Source organism: Prinia subflava, chromosome 23 (assembly GCF_021018805.1).
Source record: "Prinia subflava isolate CZ2003 ecotype Zambia chromosome 23, Cam_Psub_1.2, whole genome shotgun sequence".
NCBI lineage: Eukaryota > Metazoa > Chordata > Aves > Passeriformes > Cisticolidae > Prinia > Prinia subflava.
In genome coordinates this window covers 3642514-3665784 of record NC_086269.1, presented here as the reverse complement: position 1 = coordinate 3665784, position 23271 = coordinate 3642514, and the positions used below count along the sequence as shown (strand labels likewise).

Here is a 23271-nt window from a genome sequence, read left to right as displayed (position 1 = left end):
ATCACGTGTGCTGCGCTGGAGATTTTATTGTGCTGTTTGACACTGCCCAGCGTCTGCATTGTGCATTTCCAGGAGATGTCACCTGAGTTGCTTGGCTCATGACAAAACACTGCGCCCTGGGAGTGCTGAGGGACTGACCTTGGCACCTTGCTTACAATGACCAAGTCCATTTGTTACCTAAGCAATATTGCTGGCTGTCTCTGCATGACCTGAGGGCTGTATCCATCTGAAATTCCAAATGGAAAGTGCCATTGCAGGGAGAATTCTGTGTGTTGTGTTCTGCAACAGCTCAGGAGAAGCAGAGCCCTGCAGTGTTCCCCAGGAGCAGGCCATGGTGGGTGCTGTGCTGTGGGCATGGGCAGGAGCCAGAGAGGGAAATTTGTAGGCTTAATTTTGAGCCTAAGCTGTGATTTGATATGAATTTTTACCCCCCAAAAGTCTGTTCTTTAAAAAAATGACATCTTTTTCTTCGGCTCTCTCATCAAGTAATTTGACAATATATGAAAGCTCTCAGATTCCTGTAACATTTATAGTTCAAATTCTAATGTCCCTCATCTTGTATGTTTGAAGCATCTGCTTGTACTGCTTTTCTTCCAAGATACTGAACTGCTCTCTGCTGAAAGAATTCTCCATGTTCTGGGGAGCAGAAGGGTCTTGGCCCCATGCCCTGCTTTGCTTGAGGCCTCAGCTGCCGTGGTGCTTCAGTCTTCAATTTCCTAAAAAAGTCTGATACAATCAATTAAAAGACAATTTCCATTTACCCATATACTGCTGGTTGTTTGCAGGACAGGGAGCTTGTGTAAGGAGGCCTCGAGTTTGTGAACTGATTTGGAAGAGTCTCTTTTAATTTTGAACACTGAATTACTTTAATTAATTAATGGCTAAATATATGGGTTTAACATAACAAAAGGCTGTCTGGAAAAAACAGGGAAGGGAAAGAAGGGCTCACGATGAGCCACCTCTTTGCTATCACTTAAGAGTTGTTAAGGGATGTCACCAGAGCTATTAGCAAATAAGGTTTTAACTTCACTACTGTAATTTAGCTCCTGAGGCTTGAAATGAAGCAGCAGAGCAGAAGGATTGATCTGAAAAGGAACACTCTGGTGTTGTGTGGGAAAAGCACTTGACACCCAAGAGTTACGGGATGCCTTTGGAGAGGAAGGACTGGGATACCCAGAGTTAGAGTGGATTTGGTTGACGATGTGGAGCTACAATCTGTATTTGCTCCCTACTCCCTTCTCTCTTTCTGGTATCTTGTTCTTAGGGCTAAAATTGGGCACGGAGCTGAGTCCTGGGCTCTCCCCATCACTGGGATCACTTGTGACTGCAGGCTTTTCCCAGGAATTAGGGCTTGGATCCTGTCAGACCTGCTCTGTAAGTGTGGCAGCGCTACAGGCTGCTGTGGTCCAGGACTGCTGTAAAAATGGAAAAATTGCTTAATTTTGGAAATGTAAGGAGGGCCTGAGACCTGGAGGGCCCTGTGAAGAAAGAGCTGCATGGCCATCCCTGTAATTAGGAGAGCTCAATCATGTCAATTACTCTGGCTGGATTTGCAGAGTTGTTTGGTTTATAATAGTAATTTATCTCGTATGGCAGGGAGCAGAGGGTGGTAAGCAGTGTGGTGTAAGTCACACTGAGAAGTGAAATCAGGCAGGCAGGGATGTGTGAGCAGAAGCCTTTAGATGACAACTGCACTCTCTGAGGGCTGACCCTCGTGTCTGTCCCTGCAGTGTCTGCAGCTGCAGCTATGCAGTTGCAGCTGGGCACAATGGTAAAGACCTAAAAAAACCCCAGATATGTATTTCAAAATAGAGAAATTTCAGGGCCCTGAGTGTGTTTGCCATAATGCATCTCTGTCATTAGGGTCACATTTGTTGTGGGCTGCACTGATGTTGTGCCTGTGGCACAAGGGCGAGTGCAGGGTGTGCTGCTTGGGCTCAGCTGCCTGCACATCACCAGACTGCAGAGTTCACCTCTGCAAGTGGCATTTTCCCCGGAGTGCTGCCCTCCAGCTGATCTCGGGGGTTTTGGGGCCAGGGAGGAGAGGGAGCACGGTCCCCTTTGGGGGGAGGAGTGGGACAGAGCCAGTGGCTGTGCAGCTGAGCTGAGAGCAGGACCGAGGTGTGAGCTGGGGAGTGCCTCTGGCACAGAGCACGGCCCCTGCCACTGTCCCTATCTCCTGGGGTGTCTGTGTCAAAGAACGTGAACTCAAGGCAGATTTGCTTTGTCATCCTGACTTTGGCTTTTGCCACTGTGAATTTCTCTTCAGTTTCTGGAAGTTTCTTTTTAGTTCTCTACTGGAAAGTCCAAGAGGCGTTGAAACACATAGAGGGGCTCACCCCAAACATCCCCCATCACACAGATCCTACGGTGGGAGTGGGGAGGTGGGTTTGGGAATATTTGATCATAAACAGGGCAAATCTGTTACCAGCATGCATTGCTGTGTAGTTAGTTTTTAACTCGATGCTGCAGAGGAGTGTTGTTGTTTCCCAATGGCGAAGCACACTGAAATCTGACCCCGGGATGGGAGTGCTGGCCCCAGGCCTATGTGCACAAATAGCCCACTACCTTCTGAGGCCTGTTTGCAGCCCAGCAAACAAACACAGCCAGGCTGCCTCACAAAGAGCTGCAGTAGAAATCTGCCCCTCAGAGCTTTTATTTTTTCCTCTCAGTGTCAATAAAACGTCGGTACCACTGATTCCAGAACCATCACTCACAAGATGTTGTGGTCCGCCTGAAAATGTAGTTATGTAGTAGTGGATTAGAGAGAGAAAGAGCTGCATTGCTGTCTTTTGTATCTCCTACAATACCTTTTGCCTTGGATTGCTGTACTACAGGAAGAAATCCTAGTGCAAACTAAGCTGCAGCTCATGGTGTTAGCTGGGTGAGCGAGCAGGAGTCTCTTGGCACAGCCCTGGTGTGAGTTATGTAAATCTTGTGCAGTGTATAAGCAACAGGCGGTTGGTGACGTAAAACTGAGCATTTGTCTCTGTTTACTGGCTAATGTGACATGGCCCCTTCCTGCAGCATTTGACTGAGCTGGTGGGATTAAGTAGAGCCCTGACACTCCTAAGTAGAAAACGCCTCAGGCTGAATAATGGTTTCTGCTCTGGAATTCAGAGTTCTGGCCACAGCATGGGACCCTGTGGCTCCTGTGTTGGACCAAAGTCCGCTGGGCACGGATGGCAAAGGTCTGGCTGTGAGGCTGGGGCTGCTGAATTGCTGATCGATCCCCGTGGCCATGTCGTGCAGGACATTCCTCCAGTGCCTCCTTAGCAGAATGTCAGGAACTCCTGTGACTCACACAGCGATTATCTGCTGGCTGCTGTGATGGATGGATTGATTGCAAAACTGGGGCTCTTTTCGTCCTCTCCCAGTGCCCCCAGTGGAGCTCTAGCCCTGCTCTTGCCTCCCAGTCAGCTGCTGCACTTTGGATCCTCTGAGTTTTCATGAGGAGAAAGTGACACTGCTCCCATACAGTTCAGATTTTATCCAGAATGTCTGATTTGAATATTTTTTGCCATGAACACTGTAGGAATTGAACAGGAGGCAGTTTCTTTACTCACTGTTTCAAGCCTCTTTCCAGCTGGCAAGCAGCCCCACAAAGCCCTGTGTTTGCTCTTGCTCAGGGTCACGCTGCAAATGTTTCTCTTGCTTTTCACCTTGGCTCTCTGACTCAGACACATGACACCCCACCACTATCCAGCCCCTCAATATGTCACTGTGCCCACACAGAGCAGCTTCTGCAGGCCTTTGGTTTTAGGTGGTGGTTCCCAGTTCCTGAAGTCTTGGGTTTGTTTTTTTTTTTTTCTATCCTGATAAAAAAAGCAACACAGATTTCTGCAATCATGAATAAAAGAAGCAGTTGTTATGCCCATTGCGTTTGGGGAGATTTTACTCATCTGCATTCTCACAGCACCCACTCACAACATGTAAATCAGGGCCATAACCTCTCAGACATGTATAAACAGAGGAATTACATGACTTGCCAAACACTTACGTAATGACTTAATAGTATATCGTGGAACTGAGCTAAGGCTCCCGAATCCTCTTCCTGCCTGACTGTTCCTCTTCTCACATTAATTATCATGTGTTGTAGCTACACCGTGGCTCAGCAATCAATAGCAAAGTGGCTTTCTGAATGTCCTTAATATATCACAGAATTACAGTGTCATTTATCTTTATTCAGTGAGAACTTTTGACTCAGGTGGTTTGTAAGTCCTTGCAAGTTGTGACTACCCAGAGCTGAACAGGCACTTTATTGATGAGTAAACAGTCTGTACCTGATGGTATGTTTCAAAAACAGCGAGGCTGGAGTTATTATCTGTAGCTACTGGTGCCCTTTGGCCCTGAGAGTTATCAGAAGAGTGTTCTTTTCTGTTTTCTTCTTGTGCATCTTTTGGACCTTGTGTCCCAAAATAAACTGGGGAGGTTTGGTTTGTCCTTTTGAAATTAGCTGAGGTAACAAGACTGGTGTGAAGAAACTGCCCAGTGTTTGCCTCCTGTGGCATAGCTCTTCTCTCGGGGTCTCCTGAACTGTTCCACAAGTTTCATAAAGAAATGTTGCAGTAGAGGTCTCCAAGACTTCTAAATTCCAGGATTTCCAGGGAAAATAGAAGCAGAGTAAAAAAGTGATCTAAACCAGTGTCCCTGGCAAGAGAAAGTGCTGTATTTTGAGCTCTATTGTCTTGGAGAATCCATATGCAATAGATAAAAGCTTTTAAAAAACAGCAGAGTTATTAAGTCTGGATATTTTTGCTGAACTGTTTGGGATGCCATATAATCTATGCAAAGGGCCTGCCTCACCTGTACTTGAGGTTGTAATGTAATTTTTCCTTTCCAGGAATCTACAAGCTGCCATTGGAGCCTACTATGATTTCGAGAGTCCAAATATCAATGTCCCCTCCATGTCGTTTGTGGAAGATGTCACCATAGGGGAAGGGGAATCCATCCCTCCTGATACCCAGTTTACAAAAACGTGGAGGATACAGAATACAGGTGAGACCTTTGGACTGCAGCAAACCCCACCCAGCAGGTGCTGGGATCCACTGGGAGGGATGCTGGCTTGAGGCAGGAAGCTGGTGTGCCCTCACCTGGGCTGGAGCCACCCTGAGGTGTCCTCACCTGGGCTGGAGCCACCTTGAGGTGCCCTCACATGAGCTGCAGCCACCCTGAGGTGCCCTCACCTGGGCTGGAGCCACCCTGAGGTGCCCTCACCTGGGCTGCAGCCACCCTGAGGTGCCCTCACCTGGGCTGCAGCCACCCTGAGGTGCCCTCACCTGGGCTGCAGCCACCCTGAGGTGCCCTCACCTGGGCTGCAGCCACCCTGAGGTGCCCTCACCTGGGCTGCAGCCACCCTGAGGTGCTGCCAGTCCCTGCAAGTTCCCTTTCTGGGGTTGGCACAAACATTTTGTGGGATGTGCAGCTCGGTCAGGTCACGAGTCTTGTTCCTCATGCCACAACACAAACAAACTCTAGGAAACTTGCAGACAAATGAGGCAGTGACACAAGGGTCATGTGGCAGATCCACTTCAGGCAGAATGGCCTTTTCACGTTCTGAGAGGATGCAGGGCTGGAGAGACCACATTCCAGTTTGAAATAAGGCAAAGCAGTGACTGGGATGCAGGAAGTGAGGCTGGGCAAAGTGCATTCCCAGTGCTTGAACTGGTGAGATGCAGTCAGAGAGGAAAATGAGATCTGTGGATGTGAAGGATCCCTTGTCCTCCAGCAGTGCAGTGACAGGATGTTGCATGAACATTTAAAACTGGGTGTCTGAATTTAACTGACCTGCTTGTTCTTGTGTGAGGGAGAACAATCACACACCGAGGTGTGATGTTGGGAGTCATCACAAGTCAGGTTCAGCTCAGTATTTCTGCTTGTGAATAGCTGCAGTACTTGGACTGAATACACTAAAACCACACTAAAAATCCAAGAGTGTTTAATTAGGAGGGGATGTTTAAGAACACTGATTTATAGAGAATGTGTTCTGGAAGAAGGATTTAATGTTTCAGTGTACTTTTTCTGCACTCTTTTGTTTGAAAGTGCAGTGCAAGGGTGACATGTGGAACTTGCTTGAACTCCAGTACTGTGAAAAGATGACTGGCTTTTTTTTATATAACTGTCCCAAATACAGCTCTTACAAATCTAGTAAGTGTGATTGGTCTTGTTTCTCCACTCCTAGTATCTCAATTTGTGTGTGTTATGACTACACCTTTATCTTGGGCCCTAACGACTCCACCCTTCCTTGTTCCTCTGATCTGCCGTTTCCTGGATGCAAATTCAGCCTTAATTTAGCATCCTAGTTCAGGGGATGTTTCATTGTTCTTGGAATGTTTCACCTTCTGAAATCCTGGGCCTCCTAAAATGAGGGACAGGAGCTCATCTTGACTTAGGATTTTGTGTTTTGGCTTCTGTGTGGTTTGAACCTGGCTTTTCAGACCATCCCTCCGTGCCCTAACAGTGGTGCTGGAGGCCAGGGCTTGGTACAGCCACGCTGCTAAGGGTCAGTGAAGTGCAGCTTCACCTGCTGGTTATGACTGTGCAGTGTGAAGAGGACTGCAGCATTTGAAAACCATTCTTTGCTTTAATTAAGGTATAGTATCAAAGGGCTGTAGTGTTTCCAGATAATATCTACTTGTTAGGCAGATAACTGAAGCAGCGCCAAGGTTTTTAACAGCTCTACAGGAGTCCTTGATTACATGACTTCAGTTCTAGAACACAAAATACCTGAGGCGTGTGTCACTGGAGCGTTTCAGGTCTGATGAGTGTGACAGGCAGAGCTCAGAGATTGTCAGTTTGAGGCGTGTGAGCTGTGAGCTCCGTTCAGTCAGGTTCTCATTATGTCAGTAAAAAACAATGCCCTGCTCTGGTACCTGCAGGACGATGCTGCCTTGTCTGCCAAAAGAGCAGTTTGTGTGGTAGAACCGTTGCTGAAGGAGCAGCAGGATTTAACAGCCTGGCTTTCTCTCCCCATTCTGCCCCCAGCTGCTGCTGGCTCTGCAGGACACTCTCTGCAATTTGTCATCTCCTGAGAGATGAGTGTACTGGAATAGAATGACATAATTGTAATTTCATTTTATGAGCCTTATCAGTTGCAGCGTTCTAGGCACCTTGCAAGCCTAAAGCCATTAAACCAGATAAAAATCACATAAATAATTTAAACTAAACCATGTTGCTGGGCTGCCAACCTCTGCAGATGAGGCTTCATGCTCAAGTGCCCCACGGCCCGGGCCGAGGTCAGCAGACACCCAGCTCCTCTTTCAGAGCCCTGCTCTCTCAGCACCTCTGCAGCTGTGCTGGTGCCTCCCCCACGCTGAGCATCCCTGCACTCCCGCACATCCCGCTCTCCCTGCGAGGGTGTGAATCCACAAATAAGGACTTGACAAGGAAACCAGCCCTTGCTGTATCTTCTCTGGAGTATCCACAGGGATTAAATTAGCAGGCAAGCTGTTGCAAGGGATGCTCCTTGAGGTAACGTGAGGTCAGAGCAGCCGCCAGCACGCTTGCCTCAGACCAGACGGAGCAGTTCCAGGCTTCGTGGCGGTTCAGGCTTTCCGTAGCCATTTCCATCAGCCTCAGCTGAGCAGGAGGTGTTCTCAGTCCTTGGCTTAGTCATATGACATGACTGGGGAAGAAGCAAAAGAAAATTGTGCTAAACTGATTTTTCATGAGTCTCAGAAGCGCTTTTTCTTTCTGTCTGCCCCAGCATTTGTTATCTTTGGCAGCAGTGCCTGCACACAGGAGCTGTTTTCTGTCTCTCTGATTGCCAGGTCACGCTGTCAGTCCCAATGTCTGCAGTCTAAACATGGATATCCACAGATAAATCGTGTGTTCACAACCCTTGCCACCTTTGCACAAGCCTGAGAAAAGGGTTGATACAAGGAGAGAAATAAATCCATGTAGGAAATAGTGCTGGCACTTCAGTTACAGCTCAAACTATGAGTTCCTCCTGAGACTCCTAACAGGCTTAAAAAGAAATGAATCCCTGAAAGGACATGTTGGCAACACTTTGTATGAATAACAGGTATTTGATGTGGCATGCTTCAGGAGCTTCATGGAGGGAGGCAGAAATGGGGGCACACAACACAGCCCTGCCCTTGTCTCTGCCTCTGGCCCTGGGGAAGGGGAGGTGTGTGTAGGTTAACTTGTTTTTTAGTTCAGGCTGTTACACTGTGACTTTGAGAATTCTTTTGTGTAATGAAGACATAGAGATTACTCAAATAGGAATTGTTCTGCTGGTCCCTAAATGCACCAGTTAAGCCTACTCTGAAAACCAGGCTTCCTCAGCATCCATTGCTGCTGCCTCCTGTGTATCTTAGTTTCCTTTGACCGTCCAACAATTGCACAACTGTTTTAACCAGCAGGTTTCATCTAGTCTTACACAAACAGACAAAGCTTTTCCTGGTGCACTCAGTAATTCCCTCTCCTGTCTAATCCCAGGGACGGAGGCGTGGCCCCCAGGGGTTTGCCTGAAGTATGTCGGTGGTGACCAGTTTGGCCACGTGAACATGGTGATGGTGAGGTCCCTGGAGCCGCAGGAGATGGCCGATGTCAGCGTGCAGATGTGCAGCCCCAGCACCGCCGGAATGTATCAGGGACAGTGGCGGATGTGCACTGCCACGGGACTCTACTACGGAGGTGAGAGCCCCTTCCCAGCCTGTGTCACCCCTGGGGACAGCAGGGACACCGCGGGCACAGAACGGAGCAGGAGGGCAGAGGTCTGCCAGCCCCGGGCCTAAATACAGAGCACAGAGTAGAGGAAAGCATCCAGGGAGCTGCTTTGTTGTCTTGCTCAGTGTTTTCTAAGCACTGGAACAAATTACAGATTACATAAAACTCTGGAAAACAAAGGGATGTGCACAGCTCTCGTGGAGACTTTCCTGGTCAGTCCTTGTTGAGATTCTTCCCCAGTTTTCCATTGCTTAACATTGTGAACTGCATATGAGCATAAAACAGTAGTGAAAACCTCATGTGAGAAGTGAATGCCGAGGGTTTAATGTAGGGATTTAGTGCATCCCCTGTGAGCTATTTCTCTGTTTAAAGAACACATTTGGCTATTTTGCCTGGTGCTTCAGCCTGGCCCTCAAACATCTGCCTTCAGTGCAGCCTTCCCTCCCTTTTCTGCCAGCTTTAGTTTACACTGAGAGCATCTTTGTGTCTCTGTTGGCAGCTGGGAGTATCCCAAGTTTCAGGGATTGAGTGAGAGGTGTTGGCACATGGAGGCAAAAATACCAGTGCCCGGAAAGAGGGGGCTGCTGGCAGCACTGGCACTGCCACTCGGCTCCTCAGTGTCTGGAGGGGACACGGTGTGTCCCTGAGGGATGGGCAGGGACATCCCCACGCAGGTGGGACAGCCTGTCCAGTTTGTGTTGCTGGTCCCGTGTGCTCACAAAGCCGAGGGTTTCCAGAGGATTCCCAGCCCCAGACAATGGGAGATGTCCCTGCACTGCCAGAAGTTGTCACTTTTGCCAGAACACGACCTGAAGGTTGAACCCCTTCGGCTGCCAAGCGCTGAGTCCGAGTGACTCTTGCCCTGCAGCCGAGCTGGTGGCTTTGCTGGCGGCTGCTCCCAGGTCCAGCCCGGCCATCCCGGGGCCGTTTTGGGGCGGGGGCGCGGTGGTGCCAGCCCGGGGCGGCACCGGGGCCGCAAGGCCGGGAGAGAGCGGCAGAGGGCGCTGCGGGGCCGCTCCAGAGCCGCGTACGGGGGCTGGGGGGATCGCGGGTGGGTGTGGGGGTGTGTGTTCAGGATGGTCAGTGCTGTGTGTGTGTGCAGTGGGGTCAGTGGTGTGTGTGTGTTCAGGGTGGTCAGTGGTGGTTGTGCATGGGGTCAGTGGTGTGTTTGTGTTCAGGGTGGTCAGTGGTGTGTTTGTGTTCAGGGTGGTCAGTGGTGTGTTTGTGTTCAGGGTGGTCAGTGGTGGTTGTGCATGGGGTCAGTGGTGTGTGTGTGTTCAGGGTGGTCAGTGGTGGTTGTACATGGTGGGGGGTCAGTGGTGTGTGTGTGTGCACAGGGGGGTCAGTGGTGTGTGTGTGTGCACAGGGGGGTCAGTGGTGTGTGTGTGTTCAGGGTGGTCAGTGGTGGTTGTGCATGGGGTCAGTGGTGTGTTTGTGTTCAGGGTGGTCAGTCGTGGTTGTGTGTTCAGGGGGGTCAATCGTGGTTGTGCAGTGGGGTCAGTGGTGTGTGTGTGTTCAGGGTGGTCAGTCGTGGTTGTGTGTTCAGGGTGATCAGTGGTGGTTGTGCATGGGGTGAGTGGTGTGTGTATGTACAGGGATCAGTGCTGTGTGTGTGCAGGGGTCAGTGGAGGTGTGTGTACAGTATCCATTGAGGGGGGTTGTGCACAGGGGGATTAGTGGTGTGTACTGGGAATCCTAGCCCTGGTAGGGTGTGGAGTTCCCCTAAGCAAGTCGTGTGCTGCTAAGGAAGAATCCCACTATCCTCAGTTAGCTCCTAAAATTCAAACTGCTGATCCCAGCCCTGTGTGAATGATGGAACTCATTTGCTCCTTCTGATCCTTCTTCCTAAACTCCCATCTAGTGACAACCCAAACGTGTATCTTTCCACAGATGTCATCTGGGTGATCCTCAGCGTGGAAGTTGGAGGACTTCTGGGTGTCACACAGCAGCTGTCATCCTTTGAAACAGAGTTCAACACGCAGCCGCATCGCAAGGTAGAAGGAAACTTTAACCCATTCGCCTCTCCACAGAAGAACAGGCAACCAGATGAAAACAACCTAAAAGACCCTGGGGGTTCCGAGCTAGGCACAATCAGCAAAAACACATGGGGGCCTGCTCCTGACCAAATCGAACAAGATCAGAATGGACTGTCACAAAACTCTGTAAATCTCTCCCCCAGCAGTCACTCGAACAACTTGTCGGTAGTGACGTACAGTAAGGTAGGTGCCCTGGGCGAGCAGGAGAACGGGTAGGGGAGGAGCCTGGCAGGTGTGTAATTGCTCTTCCTTCCAAACTGCAAAGCCCTTTCCTTCTGCTTCTGCCAGACCTGCTAAGGAAGGTTATCAATTTGACTGTCTGACTCTGCCAACTCCTCATGTTATATTAAAATATTTTTTGCCTCTGATAGACTCTACCAGATCCACCTTTTTGTTTTTGCTTCAAGTCCTTCTTAAAATTTATATAACCTTGTTTGGGTGCTGTAACCACAAGTGGCCGGAGCCTGCTCTGGTTGTGTGTGCAAATAAGTCAAAATATCTCTCTAGATGTGTCCTGAGTTTGACATAATTTTGAACAGAGAACAAGTAACCACACCCTCAAACTTCAGATTAGCCAGATAACTTCTTTTTAGCTGGTGTGGGGAGACTACAGAGCTCACCATTTGATCCCAGAAGCTGCCTGCAGGAACAGTCAATCAAAGGACTGTTCCTGTCTGTCCTTGTCTTGTTCATAATTGTAGGTGACTTTTAAATTATCTTTACTTTAAATCTCTCTCAAAAGCTTGCTTGGTGGATGCTATATGAGTCTGAGTGATATTTTGACTGTTTTTATTTGCTTGTGTGTGAAAAATGAATTGCAGGATTATTTACAATTCAGAATCCACCTGTTAATGCAGCAGTATGTGTAGGTGTGTACTGTCGTATGTCAAACTAGTTTGATTTTTAAAATCCTTTAAAAATGCTTTACTGTACTTTGAGCAGGCTGTGTAGGACAATAACACTTGGTTGCTGAATGACTTAATAAAGCCCTAATGTTAGTTCACCTACAGCACTTTAGTTCCTCCCTGGGTGACCTGCCTGTCCTGTGCCAGTGGATCTTGTTTTAGTGACCTTTACCCAGGGCTGTGCATTTTTCACTTGCGGGGTGAGCCCGATTGCCCCCCTTTAGTGCTCCCAAACGCCATCCCTGGGCTGGCTCCTGTGCCAGGCTCTGCTCATGGCAGGGCTGTGCTCATGGCAGGGGAGTGCACGGCCTGGGAAGTGCTGGGCTGTCAGTGAAACACCGCCTGGAGTGGCAGTGCTGGGGCTGTGCTGGGGCTGTGGTGCTCCCCAAGCCGCCAGGCTGGGACTGGCCTCAAAGAAGGAGGGTGAGGAGGGGTGTGAGGAGCCAGAGCCCGTGGCAAAGAGCAGCTGTGCTGTGGGGGAGAAACCCACAGGGCAGTGAAGCAGCACCTGAGAGGTGTCACTAGGTTGAAGTGAGCTGGTTTAGCTGGTAACACAGAGCTCTGTGCTCTGAGGAAATGGGGGTGGTTATAATCTAATCCCAAACATAGGGTAGGTGACCTTTCCTCCCTTTTCCCTTGGTTGTTTTGTTTTGGGGTTGTTTGTTTCTTTTTGTATTTACAGAGTATTCTTGGGTGGATTTGAGGTGGATTATCTGAGATTAAAGCAGACATTTTGTTTGCTGGCTTCAGAAGGGAGAACTTTATGGTCCTTTTTTTGGTTGGGGGTGGGGGATATGGAAAAGCTACTTGGTTTTGGGGTGGTTTTTCTCTCTACTGCTGTTCTTTTTATTTGTGACATACTAAGACAAATTATTTTATCCTTTGGAGGCTGTTCTGGTAGGTCTGAAGATCTGAATCCTGTTCCAGCCTTGCCCATCCTGCCCAGAGCAGGAATTTTTCTGCCACAGACCCAGTATTTATATTGGTACTGTACTGGTTCTGTAGCAAACAAGTTTAAGGCAGTTGGATATCCCAGACACCTGATCTGGTTTGAATGGCCAGGTAAACATTCCCTCCATTCCTTGACCGGGCCTTTGGGAAAAGAAGATACAGTTTTGTTTAGTTTTTTCCCCTTTATGTGCATGGTGTCCCCAGCTGGGGATGCTGCTGGAGCAGAAAAGGGGTTATTAGAGGTGATAATAATAATTCAGGAGCATTGAATTACCTGAGGAACAGATGGAGCTCCAGTACCTGTTGGGAAAAGCTCTACCTGGCCCATCTTCTCTGCATCCCCAGGGGATCTGACCTGTACTGTGCTGCTGCAGAGGAGAAGGAAAACTGCTGCCCTGTGATTGAATATTGATGTGAAAGGCTTTATTTCAGGTTCTAGAGCAGACAAAAGAACACTGTGGGTTGGTCAGGCAGTGGCACAGACTCCAAGATTCCTGGATTTTATTTCTCTTGGGCAGGACCTCTGATATTTTCGTCTCCTCTCACGTACCTGGGAGGGGGAGGGAATCCCCAGTCGTGTTTCACGGGCCATTTGGTGAGCAAAGGTTCAGGTTTGAAGTGTTGAGAAGAGCCTGTATCCTGTATTTACAAGTAAAATAAGCCCTTAAATATTTCTCAGATGACTGTGGAGGCTTCCTCTGTTGACAGACACTGGGGACACCCAGTCATGCAGTGCATGAGACCATGAAATCTTTGAGATAAAACGAGCAGTTTGTGGCATCTGCAGGTGTAAAACATACTCAGAGCTGCCAGACCTTGTTGGAATTAGTTCTCCCTCTGGTGCAATGAGCAGGTGTGACTTGTCCTCTAGAACTCCCCGTTGGAGTCAGGATTGTGGTGATGCTGACGTGCCATCTGCTGCTGGGTTAGACAAGTACAGCAGCATTTCACACCTGGAAACATTCAAAATGCTTTTATACAACAGCAGAGTGTGTGGTTTGGGTGTCCAAGGGAAACACAAAACAAAAAAACACAGAATTCCCTGTAAGTGGGTAAGATGAAACCTGTGGCATGGTTGGAACAAGCTGTGTGCCCTTTATTCCTGCTATGGCACCCACCTCCCTGGGGCTCCCTGCCCACCTTCCACACACACTGCAAGGAGGCTGCAGGCCAGGGCCTGGCAGGGCTTTGCTTGAAGCATGTTGTTAAATCTGTTCCCAGTGGAGTTTTTGCATGTTCCTAGATGTAAATATGTGCCTAAGTGCAGGATAGGATGCCCAGAAATCCCCATGCAGGGATACTTTATTCTCTGGCAGTCGCTGTCTCTGGATTCTCCAGAGATCTGAGGTTGATGCAGCTTCCTCCTATTTACTCCTGTCTCATAGCAACCCTGCACGGTCACTGCTGCTTTCTTGTGACTGGCTTTTCCATTAAAAGCCCAAGATCTACTCTTACAGTGCCTGGGAATTAGAGTTTAATTGCTTAACTGAGGAAAGAAGTGTACAGGTTTCCATGTCTGGGAAGATCAGAAATGAATAGCCATATCCTGACACTTAGATTGTACTTAACATCTCTATATAAAATCCATAGGTCTGTATCTAAACCTGCTGCCCAGATGATTTGAGGAATCACTTCTCTCTATGTCGTGTAGAAAGCTGCACCTGGAATTTGTGATTCTGCAAAGAATTGCCCAGAATCCACCAGAGCAAATGGTGCCTGGCTGTCCTGGTCATTGCTAGTGCTGCTCTTCAAAGCCCAGTGAAATAAAAACATATTTGGAGTTCACAGCTTTAAAATCTGAACTCCTTTTTCCCTGCTGTGTTTATTTTGCTCCCCATCTCCCTCTGTTCTGTGTGGAGCTGAGCTGCTTGGCAGCTTTCTGTATGTAGGGGAAACCAACCCTGTGTCCTCGGAGCCTTTAATTGGCTTCCCCTCTCTGAGCTTCAATGCTGTTGCTGCTTCTAGAGCCGTGCTTCTCCCAAACCAGGGCCTCCAATCTGCAGATTTTTGGAGTGCCTCTGTAAACTTTAGACAGAAATACTTTTACTGGAAACTGGGCATCAAACTGTCTTTATGCATGAGGATGATGCCCCAAAAAGGTTTGCATCCATGGAAGAGAGAAGCTCCTTCCCTCCTGGTGTCTGGGCTTCACACTGGGCTGGTTCCTGTGTGGTTACATCCATTTAGACACAGTGGGAGAACTGTGGGCTGGACTTGGAGCTCCCACAGCACTGCAGCCTGGCCTGGGCTGGGCTGGCATGGGCTGGTTTGCCTCTCTAGTGAGAGATCAGTGGTTTGGGTGCAAAATCCATGTCCTTCTGGACTGTGGGACGTGCCAGATAATCTGATTTTAGCCCAGCTTTGCTCCACTGCAGCCCTGTTGCCTGTTGGTTATCCTGGCCTGGCAGCACATCAGAGTTGTGCATGGGAACTCAGTCAGGGACCTGAGCCCTGCCACCTCCTCACCCACGGGCACCTGAACCAGCCCTGCCAGTGCCTGCTCCCAGAAGTCCTGAACTTCCTGGTGGTCTCCCAGCCACGCCATGTTTGCACAGCATGCATGGAATAAAACACAAGTGCTGGATGCTTTGTTCTCTGTTTGTGTTCAGTTTACGTAAGCGAGGTTGGAGCAGCTCGGGGTAGGAGCGGCCTGAGGGGATGGGGACTGGCAGAGTGGGCTGGGGCCTCTGTCAGTGTCCACTGGGAGACTCCTGTATTGCTGTGCAGCTGTGCATCCACCTCCTGTCCCTGCAAGTGTACCTGCATTGGTGGTGACTCAGTCACAGAGGTGAAATAAAGAGCTGTCTGAAAGCCCGTGTGTGATGGTTTATGAGAGACTCACTTAATCCTCACTTTGTTCCCAGCACAGGTACCTCGGTTTACAGAGCTCAGTATTCACAAAGGGTTTTAACTTCACAAAACATCTCACTCCCTTTCTAGAGGCACGAGTCAAATGATAATTTATAGCAGTAGTTGTCATGCAGAGTCTCTGCTTGGAAAATCACAGTCCTGTGTTGTCACACACTGGTCTGTGTGAAGAGCCAGTGCTCCCACCAGCAAGTGAGCAGTTATTTCTGGGGAACATTCTGGAAGAACTGAAAGTGAATTTGCAAAGCTGCAGCTGAGCTTCTCATACAGACAGTGATCTCACTTGGAGGATAGACGGGAATGCACCAAAAATAGTGGGAATAATCCTTCCACTGAAACAACTCGGAAAAACTGCAATTGTCTGCAGAATTATTTTTACATGTTTGTGATGTAAAATGTTGCATAGAGGGGATAATGAGGCTTCAAAATGTTTTAAAGGGGTTTGCTATTTGCATTGCAGCAGTAACTGAAATTTTCCGGTATCAAACCCTTACATTGTGCATGGTAACTAAATGTCATGGGACAGGGGGGGTGGACAGGTGACCACAGGTGACCCTGTGGTCACCTCACAGGGTCTGCACTAAAGCAGCTCTCACTCAATTTAAAGATACAAGTGAGATTCAATTTTGCGAAGTTCTCATGTCCAGTAATGAATCTCGGGTAGATGAAATGCAGTGAAGAGTGGCAATACCAAAAGGAAAGATTTGGGGTTTTATCATGGTGAAATTCCTTGTGTCAGGAGGAGCTGACCGTGGTCATGGATTGTGGGACCGCTCTGGCATTGCCAGGAGAGCTTGTTCCAAGGTGTCAGGTGTTCAGTGCAGGCTGGCAGGTGGTGCAGGGCTGTACATGCTGAGGAATCTCTTGTGCTGAGCTAAATTCTGGGTTGAACTGACACAGTTTGCGTAATTGCGTAGATTTAAATTAGGTGCTCCAGAAACCAGGATGTGAAGATCCAGAGGGTTTCCCTGCACACCAGTGGTGACTTCACAGGGTCTCTGCATCCAAAACCACAAATGAGCTGCTCTGATGTCAGACTGGGGGTGATTGGCAGTTCCTTACACCACAGGGGATGCTTGTGGAAACCCCAAATTAAAGCAAGTTTTGCCTCTGGCATCCCCTGTGAGGTGACACAGGGTAAGGGACTCCCCGGGTGCCCCCAGCAGAGGAGCAGGGGATGGTGAAACCCCTCCTGAGCTCGCCAGGCAGTGCCACAAACAAAGCCTTGTGTGCAGGTAACTCAGAGATGAAGCAGATTCTGACAAATGTGTCTGTACAGGTAATCGGCAGCAAATCCTGTTTTCCTTCTGCAGAGTGCTAAGTACAAAAGCTTAATCCCTGAGGTGAGACTGCTTGGGATGCTGTTTATACATTGCTTTTCCTCTGTGTCCCTTTTTTGTGCAGCTGCTCACACCATCTTAATGCTTCTCTCCTGCTTCTTCTCTTCCCCCCATTTCAGTGAGTGCATTTGTGGAAATGTTGGATTTCTCAGTCTCTGGATTTTGATGGGAGCATCTCCTTCCTCAGGTGAACTGTCATGCTGGAATCTGCTGGCTGTTCTCTTTTGAAAAGCTTTACCAACTGGCACTGCAGCATATTCCTGGGGTAGAAGCGTGTTTGTTTTTCCATCACTTGCGTGTATTTCTGTCTGCAAACAGCAATTTCCACGTTCCCAGTCTTTCATACTTCCCACGCAGTTCAGGAGATGTCCTGGTTAATTGTCTGCTGATCCTCCTCTTGGCTGGATTCTGAGAGCTGCTGAGAGCTGCTTCATTTTGCCATTTGCTTGTATTTACTGCCTGATTATATCCTCAAGAATGAACTTTTTCTCTCCAGCTGTAGCAAGATTACAGACTCTTCATGGCACTTCCTTCCTAGTCAGATCTGCAGCAGAGCTCTCCAGCCTGGGGTTTGCCAGTGACGTTGATTCTTTACACAATCCGTGGTTCCACAGCCCTGGCTCCTGCAGTGAGGGGGTTTTGAAGTTGTAGAACATGCAGGAAATGATATTTCCTAGGAAATTTGCCCTGTTAAAGGCAGAGTGGTGAGAACTGAGGTCAGAGCTTCCCATTCAGCCAGAACAGGAATGGTTTGGGCTCTCACTGCCTTACCTAGAGTGTGCTGGACTGTGTTTAGAAGCATTTGCATAATGGTCTTCCACCTCTGCCATGAGATACAACAAGTTTTTCTCCCTCATCTCCCTCCTGACCTGTGTGTGTCTGGGTTTGTGTGGGGGTTGTACCTTCATCACTGACAAACCTCATCTCCCTGTGAGCTGGGGCATCCCTTGCTGCCTGTTGGTTTTTCTTCTGCTTCCTGATGAAACCCCGGATAACTGATCCAGACAATAGAAGTTACAAAAGGAGTTCCTGTTAATTTGAGACCTGTGACTAAATCTGACATTTAGATGACTCACTTCAGGATGTAAAGGAGGGAAATGGATTCTGTAGGAAGCGTTTTGGGGGTTTTGGTAAATGCTCTGGTTGATTTCACTGCAGGCAAATGTGCATTGTCACCTTGAGAGGGCACACATGGCACTTGTGTGAACGTGGAGTTTTTTCTCTTGGGTTTTTTTCTGGCATAGCCTCTTACTCAGTTACAGCCCCATGTCTGGGACAGACTGGGGAGGCTGCAGGGACTGGGTCTGCAGGTGTTGTAGCCTCTAAAGAGAATTCTGGTGTAGAAAACACAGGTTCTATTGTGGCCTTGGCCTAAAAAACATCTGACAGAGGTAAGTGGTGGCATCTGCCCTCTCTGGGGAAACCAGCCCTGGAATTGTGGTTTAGGAGCGTCCTTGGAGCCACAGTGGGGATGGTGGGAAGCCCTGGGCTGGGCTGGGCACTCTTTGGAGCTGAGCACGGAGTGTTTTGTTTCTTGCCTGTTGAAAATTGATTATGTCTCCAACTTTCTTTCAGGGTTTCCACGGTCCTTATCACTTCGGACAGTCTTAAAACACAAAAACACAAAACGGGTATCGACAAGAGGAGAATTTAAGAAAAAGCTGACTTTTGGGGGAAGGGAGGGGGATTCATGTGGCAGACAGACACAGCGTGGACCCCCCTTCTCTGCCTCCGTGTTCTGGAAAAGAAGAAAAAACAAAAGCCCAGTAACTTAAGACTAGCTGTTTCCAGAGGAAAATCCAAAACCTGAGTATGCATGTGTGACTGCTGGATTTCAGAGTGGTGTAAATGCTATGAGGAAGAAGAGACACCAACACTATGGGTTTTTAGAAATCATCTTCACACGTAATTAGGTAGCTTAATAAGAAGTTTAAAAATGAAAATTTAAAAGCCATCTTTAAAAAAGAATATTTTGCCTACAGAGCGGTTGTAGTTTGAGCAAGTGTTTAATTTCTGTTTGTTTCTTGTTCTTTTTATTTTTGGTTTTTTTTCCTAAGGGACAGCGTGCATTTTCCCAGAATGTCCTGGTTTGCTGCTGAGTGGGACTAGCTCAGCACCCGCTGGGGTTTGTGCAGGGACTGCTTCTGTCAAGCTTTTTTAATGCCAGGTTGGGTCTGCACCCAGCACTGTTTTTAACAGCATCTGCTGGTTTTAGTTACCAACTTTTTAATCTTTTATTTCCTCTTTTCCTTTTGTTTTGGGTGTTGCTTTTAAGTTGTCCTGCGCGTCGTTGGGAACCACGCTATGGACAGGTCTCGGTGTCAGAGTTGGAGAGGGAGACTCTGGGACTTCTGGAGGGATCATCTCCCTTCCCCCTTGTACATGAAGTACACAAATACACACCCATGTTAATAAGAAACTGATTTATTCAAGTTCCTGAGCTGTCCTGTGTGGTTAGCAGTTTAAAATCCCTTTTTGTTCACTCTCATGTGCAGTAGCTGTGCCTGGAGCTGTGTGCCAAGGGGATTCTCTGTAGCTGTAATTCACCTGCTGGTAGTTGGAAAGCTTCACAGGCATCCTGTCCTTTTCATTTGGAGTCTCCCCTCTCTCTTTCAGAGCATCAGTTTGCATTTGTTTCTCGTGTGCTGAGGTGTAGCTTAGAGGCTGATCCAAGTGTTCTGGAGCACTGAGCAGGAGTTGGCACCACCAGCTGGATCCCACTGTCACCTCCTCTTCTGCCTTTGTCCTCTGGGCTCGTGGCTGCCCTGAGCTCTGAGTGCGCTCTCAGGGCTGATGTTAGGGGAGGGATTGCAGAAGATTTGTGTTTCTCTGCTGTTCCTCCAGCATGTTTTCCTCCTGTTCTGGACTGGGAAGTGCAGCATGAGGGGATGCAGCTTGGTTTCAGGCACTGTGGTGAATTTATTCTGAAATGCTGTCCCCACAAAGAGAGGAGAGTGAGCCCAGCAGCACCATCCTGCCCGAACGAACCAGGCTGGAACAGCCATCTGCCAAAGATACAGGAATATGCAAAGCTCCCTTTACCTTCTTCCAGATCTTCCCAGTGAAGGCTTTTCCCTGTGTCAGAGCTGCACACTGCATGGCTTTGCCCTTGCTGCTCTTGGCTGCTTTTGTTTTTGTGGCTGGTTTTGGATGGGGGAATCTTTCATTGCAGCTACCAAGGACTGGTACCTGGGTGCATATGGATGGACCTCGTGGGGCCAGTGGGAGTTCCTTGTGTCCAACAGAGGAAGGACTGGGCGATGGATTTCATTCATATTTCAGAGGTTCAGTTGTTACAGATCATCATCAGCTGAAATCTCCCTTCAGAAATCTGTTAGCTGGGAGAAACAAGCATTAGATCAGAAACCGCCTGCATAGAAGTGGCACCACCACAGGATGTGAACTGCCTGACACTTGCACTTGCAGTCTGGTGGGCACCTGGCTGTGCCCTGGATGTGGGGGAGTGTTGGGATTGGAGTGAACCTGTGAAGATGCTGAGTCGTGGAAGGTTTGGTTGTTGTGCTGTAACAACGTTTTGCCTTGGATTAGTTCTGAGGATTAGATCTGGGCATTGATCTGAGGGTGATCAGCAGCCCCACCAAGCAGTGTGGTGTGGGCAGGTGGAATCTTTGCTCACGCCCTCCTTTCCTCACAGGTGGCTCACGAGCCCCTCTGAGGAAATGAACGTCACACCTGCAGTGCTGCTCCCCTCTCGAGGGCACTGAACCCCTGCTCAGCTCTTGGTCCAAGTGACGAGGTGATTCCTTATCTTTATTAGCTCCTTGTGTCAGCTGCGTAGTGGAAGGGAGGGGAAATCAAGGTCTGAGTCTGAGAGTTAGAGCTGGTGCTGTGACCTTTGCCTGGTGTCAGCAGAGGCACCTGGAGACCCTTGCACTCAGATCCCCCCACCCTGGCTCTCTGCTCCCAGGCACGTGTGCTCCTCCCGTGTCCCTGGCTGCCACACTCTGTTCCTGTGCTCCTCCTAAGGCTCCTCCTTGTCTTGAAAAATCAAAACCTGCATGCTCCCCAAGTAGCCATGTGCTTTCCCACTCTGAAGGCACACGTGTTCGCAGTCCGTGGTGCCCTGGTAACAAGGGTCACACGTTCCAGGGTGTGAGGAAAGGCAGAGCTCTGAGATCTGCAGCTCCTGCTGCTCACATCCTGCTCTGCCCAGGCAGCTGAGGGATCCACGGAGCCCCGGCTCTTTGGGGCCAGGCTTGTGGCCCCTGCTGTGACACTGGAAAGATGTTTAAAACAAGGGTTGTTCTATCTCTGTGTTTTTCCTTGAGTAAAAACTTTCACTGAGGCCAAAGGTGGTTTTATCTCCTGGATCTTGGACCTTGGTGCTGCAGCCAGCCCTCAGGTTGCTCATGCTTCAGGTGTCCAGCTGTTAATGGGGAGATTGAGATGAATTTGTCAGAGTTCTGCCCAGGTGACCTCGTGCCACTGCAGTTTGTATCAGCTCCCATGAGGAAAAGGGTAAGATAGAACATCTCTGATGGCCTCTGAGTGTGTCCCTGTGGTAAGCAAGAGCCACTTGGACCCTGTCACCAACACAGCTCAAGCAGTGTCACCTCCCAGCCTTGGCAAACTGGAGCAAGATATCCCTGGGACTGGCCCCGAAGTGGCAGTGCCATGGGAGGGGGTGAGAGAGGGAATCATCTGCCCACACTTCAGGAGTGCTGGATTTGAACCCCGCCAAGGTTTGGGAGCTGGGGCAGAGCCGTGCAGTCGGAGAGCAGTGATGTGGGTGGGAAATGCACGCTGTCCCATGTCTGGGTTTCTGTTGTGTTTAATTTTTTCCGTGTGTGAGTGCGTGGGTGGTTCCCAGCCTGTCTGTGCTCGCCGGGGCAGTGCATGTGTAGCACGGGATGGTGTGTTGCCTCTCTGAGTCTGGGAGAAATCCTATGATAGCACATTGGGGGTGAAAATAAAGGAAGCTTTTTCCTTAATGTATAAATGAATATTTGTATGATTAAATTAACACAGAAAAAAAAAAAAAAAAAAGCTGTGTAGCTGTTGAGAGTTTTATTGAAGCTGCAAAACTTCTGTCACCTTGTTAAGTGTACCTGGTTTGCTCCATCCCCAGAGTGTTTCCAGATACTCGGGCACAACACTCTTAAACCCAGCTCCAGCCCTGATTTAGTCCAAATTGGTGTGAAACCAGACCAAATTCAGTGCATTTTGAGGTTATCAAACCACCTGTCAAGCCCCTGGGTGGGGGTGAGGGTGGGGAGAGGCTTTGGGGCTGGTTGTGAGGCAGGGGGAGGGAGGGGACTCCAGATTCCCTTGTGTCAAGGTCAGATTGTTTCTCCATTTCTGAGGGTGGGATGGTCTCAGGGATCTGCACAGGAGGGGCACCAGCAATGCCACAGCTGCAGGCCCAGGTGCTCCTGGTGCAGCTGATCCATGTCCCAGCCCTTCCCTTGGAGCCTGGTGCAGGATGGGGTGATGGTTCACACCTCAAACAGCCCAGTCCTGAAGGATCACACCTTCCATCTCCTGAGTGGCTCAGGAAGGCAGGAGTGGGAGTTTGAAGGGAGGAAGATTGGTTTGGGGGTTGTTTTCTCAGAATCCCTAAGGAAATAGCTGGGGCTGTGTATCGGGATGGGGGCACAGGAAGGTCTCACTTTTCTGGGCACCTGCACAGTAATTCCAGGTGGATCTGAGTTCCCAGTGAGGCCTTGCTGCTCAGGACACACAGCCCAAGCATTACTTGGATAAACTGTGCCATGGAGCAGCTCAGCTGAGGCCGTTCCTTTGCTTACCTGGGAGTTTGTTACTAATCCCCACGAGAAACCTCACTCTGTGTGTGCTGGCTTTGCATTTATCATTTGAATAAATGCCTGGAGCTTTCATGTGCTGGTTAAGCTTGACTGAAAGCCTGACTGGGAACAGACATCCTGCTATCAGTGCCTGGGGGTGTTTGTTTTGTGCCCTGAGCAGAACGCGCCCCTCGAGCTCGGGGGTGCTCTGGGTGTCCCAAGGCCGCTGTGTTTGGGCAAGGGAGGATCACCCGCCCTGCTCACTGCCCAGCTTTGCATTTACTCCTTATTTGCTATAAAGAATCTGTTTATCTTTAGGGTTGCAACCTGTCAGAGGCTGCCAGCACAGGACAATCCCATCACACCTTTAATGGTATCTCCTGAGCGGGCAAATAACCGGCGGGATCGCTGTGGTGGAGGTCATCCCGCCATCCCAGGAGCAGAGCTGGGCAGGAGGCCAAGGCAAACGGCCCCCACACGCACCTGGGAGCTGCTTGGGTGCTGCTTTTGCTGCTTGTTTATTTTTTTAGGGGAACCAGATCGTTGTCCATTAGAAGTTGCAAAATTTATTTTGGTTTTATGCGGTTATTTTTTGTTCCCAAAGCAGTGGCAGTCAGAGGGAGGGTGCTCCCAGATTTTTGTGATGGATTAAAGGGATGAGGATGTGCTCAGCATCCAGGACTGCTCATGCCCATGCCCTGTGCCTTGTTGGGTACTCATGCCCCTCAGGCTGGAG

The 23271-nt window shown here is 49.1% G+C and overlaps 1 protein-coding gene across 1 annotated transcript in view; it reads left to right on the top strand.

Moving 5' to 3' along the window:
• The window catches only part of ILRUN (inflammation and lipid regulator with UBA-like and NBR1-like domains), a 30008-nt gene extending 8278 nt beyond the window's left edge, over positions 1 to 21730 (top strand). The window contains exons 2-5 of the mRNA XM_063418618.1: positions 4844 to 4998; positions 8440 to 8637; positions 10561 to 10889; positions 18346 to 21730. Coding sequence (XP_063274688.1) covers positions 4844 to 4998; positions 8440 to 8637; positions 10561 to 10889; positions 18346 to 18381 — 718 coding nt within the window. The 3' untranslated portion in view covers positions 18382 to 21730. The remainder of the gene's footprint in view (positions 1 to 4843; positions 4999 to 8439; positions 8638 to 10560; positions 10890 to 18345) is intronic.
• The last annotated feature ends 1541 nt before the right edge of the window (positions 21731 to 23271 follow it).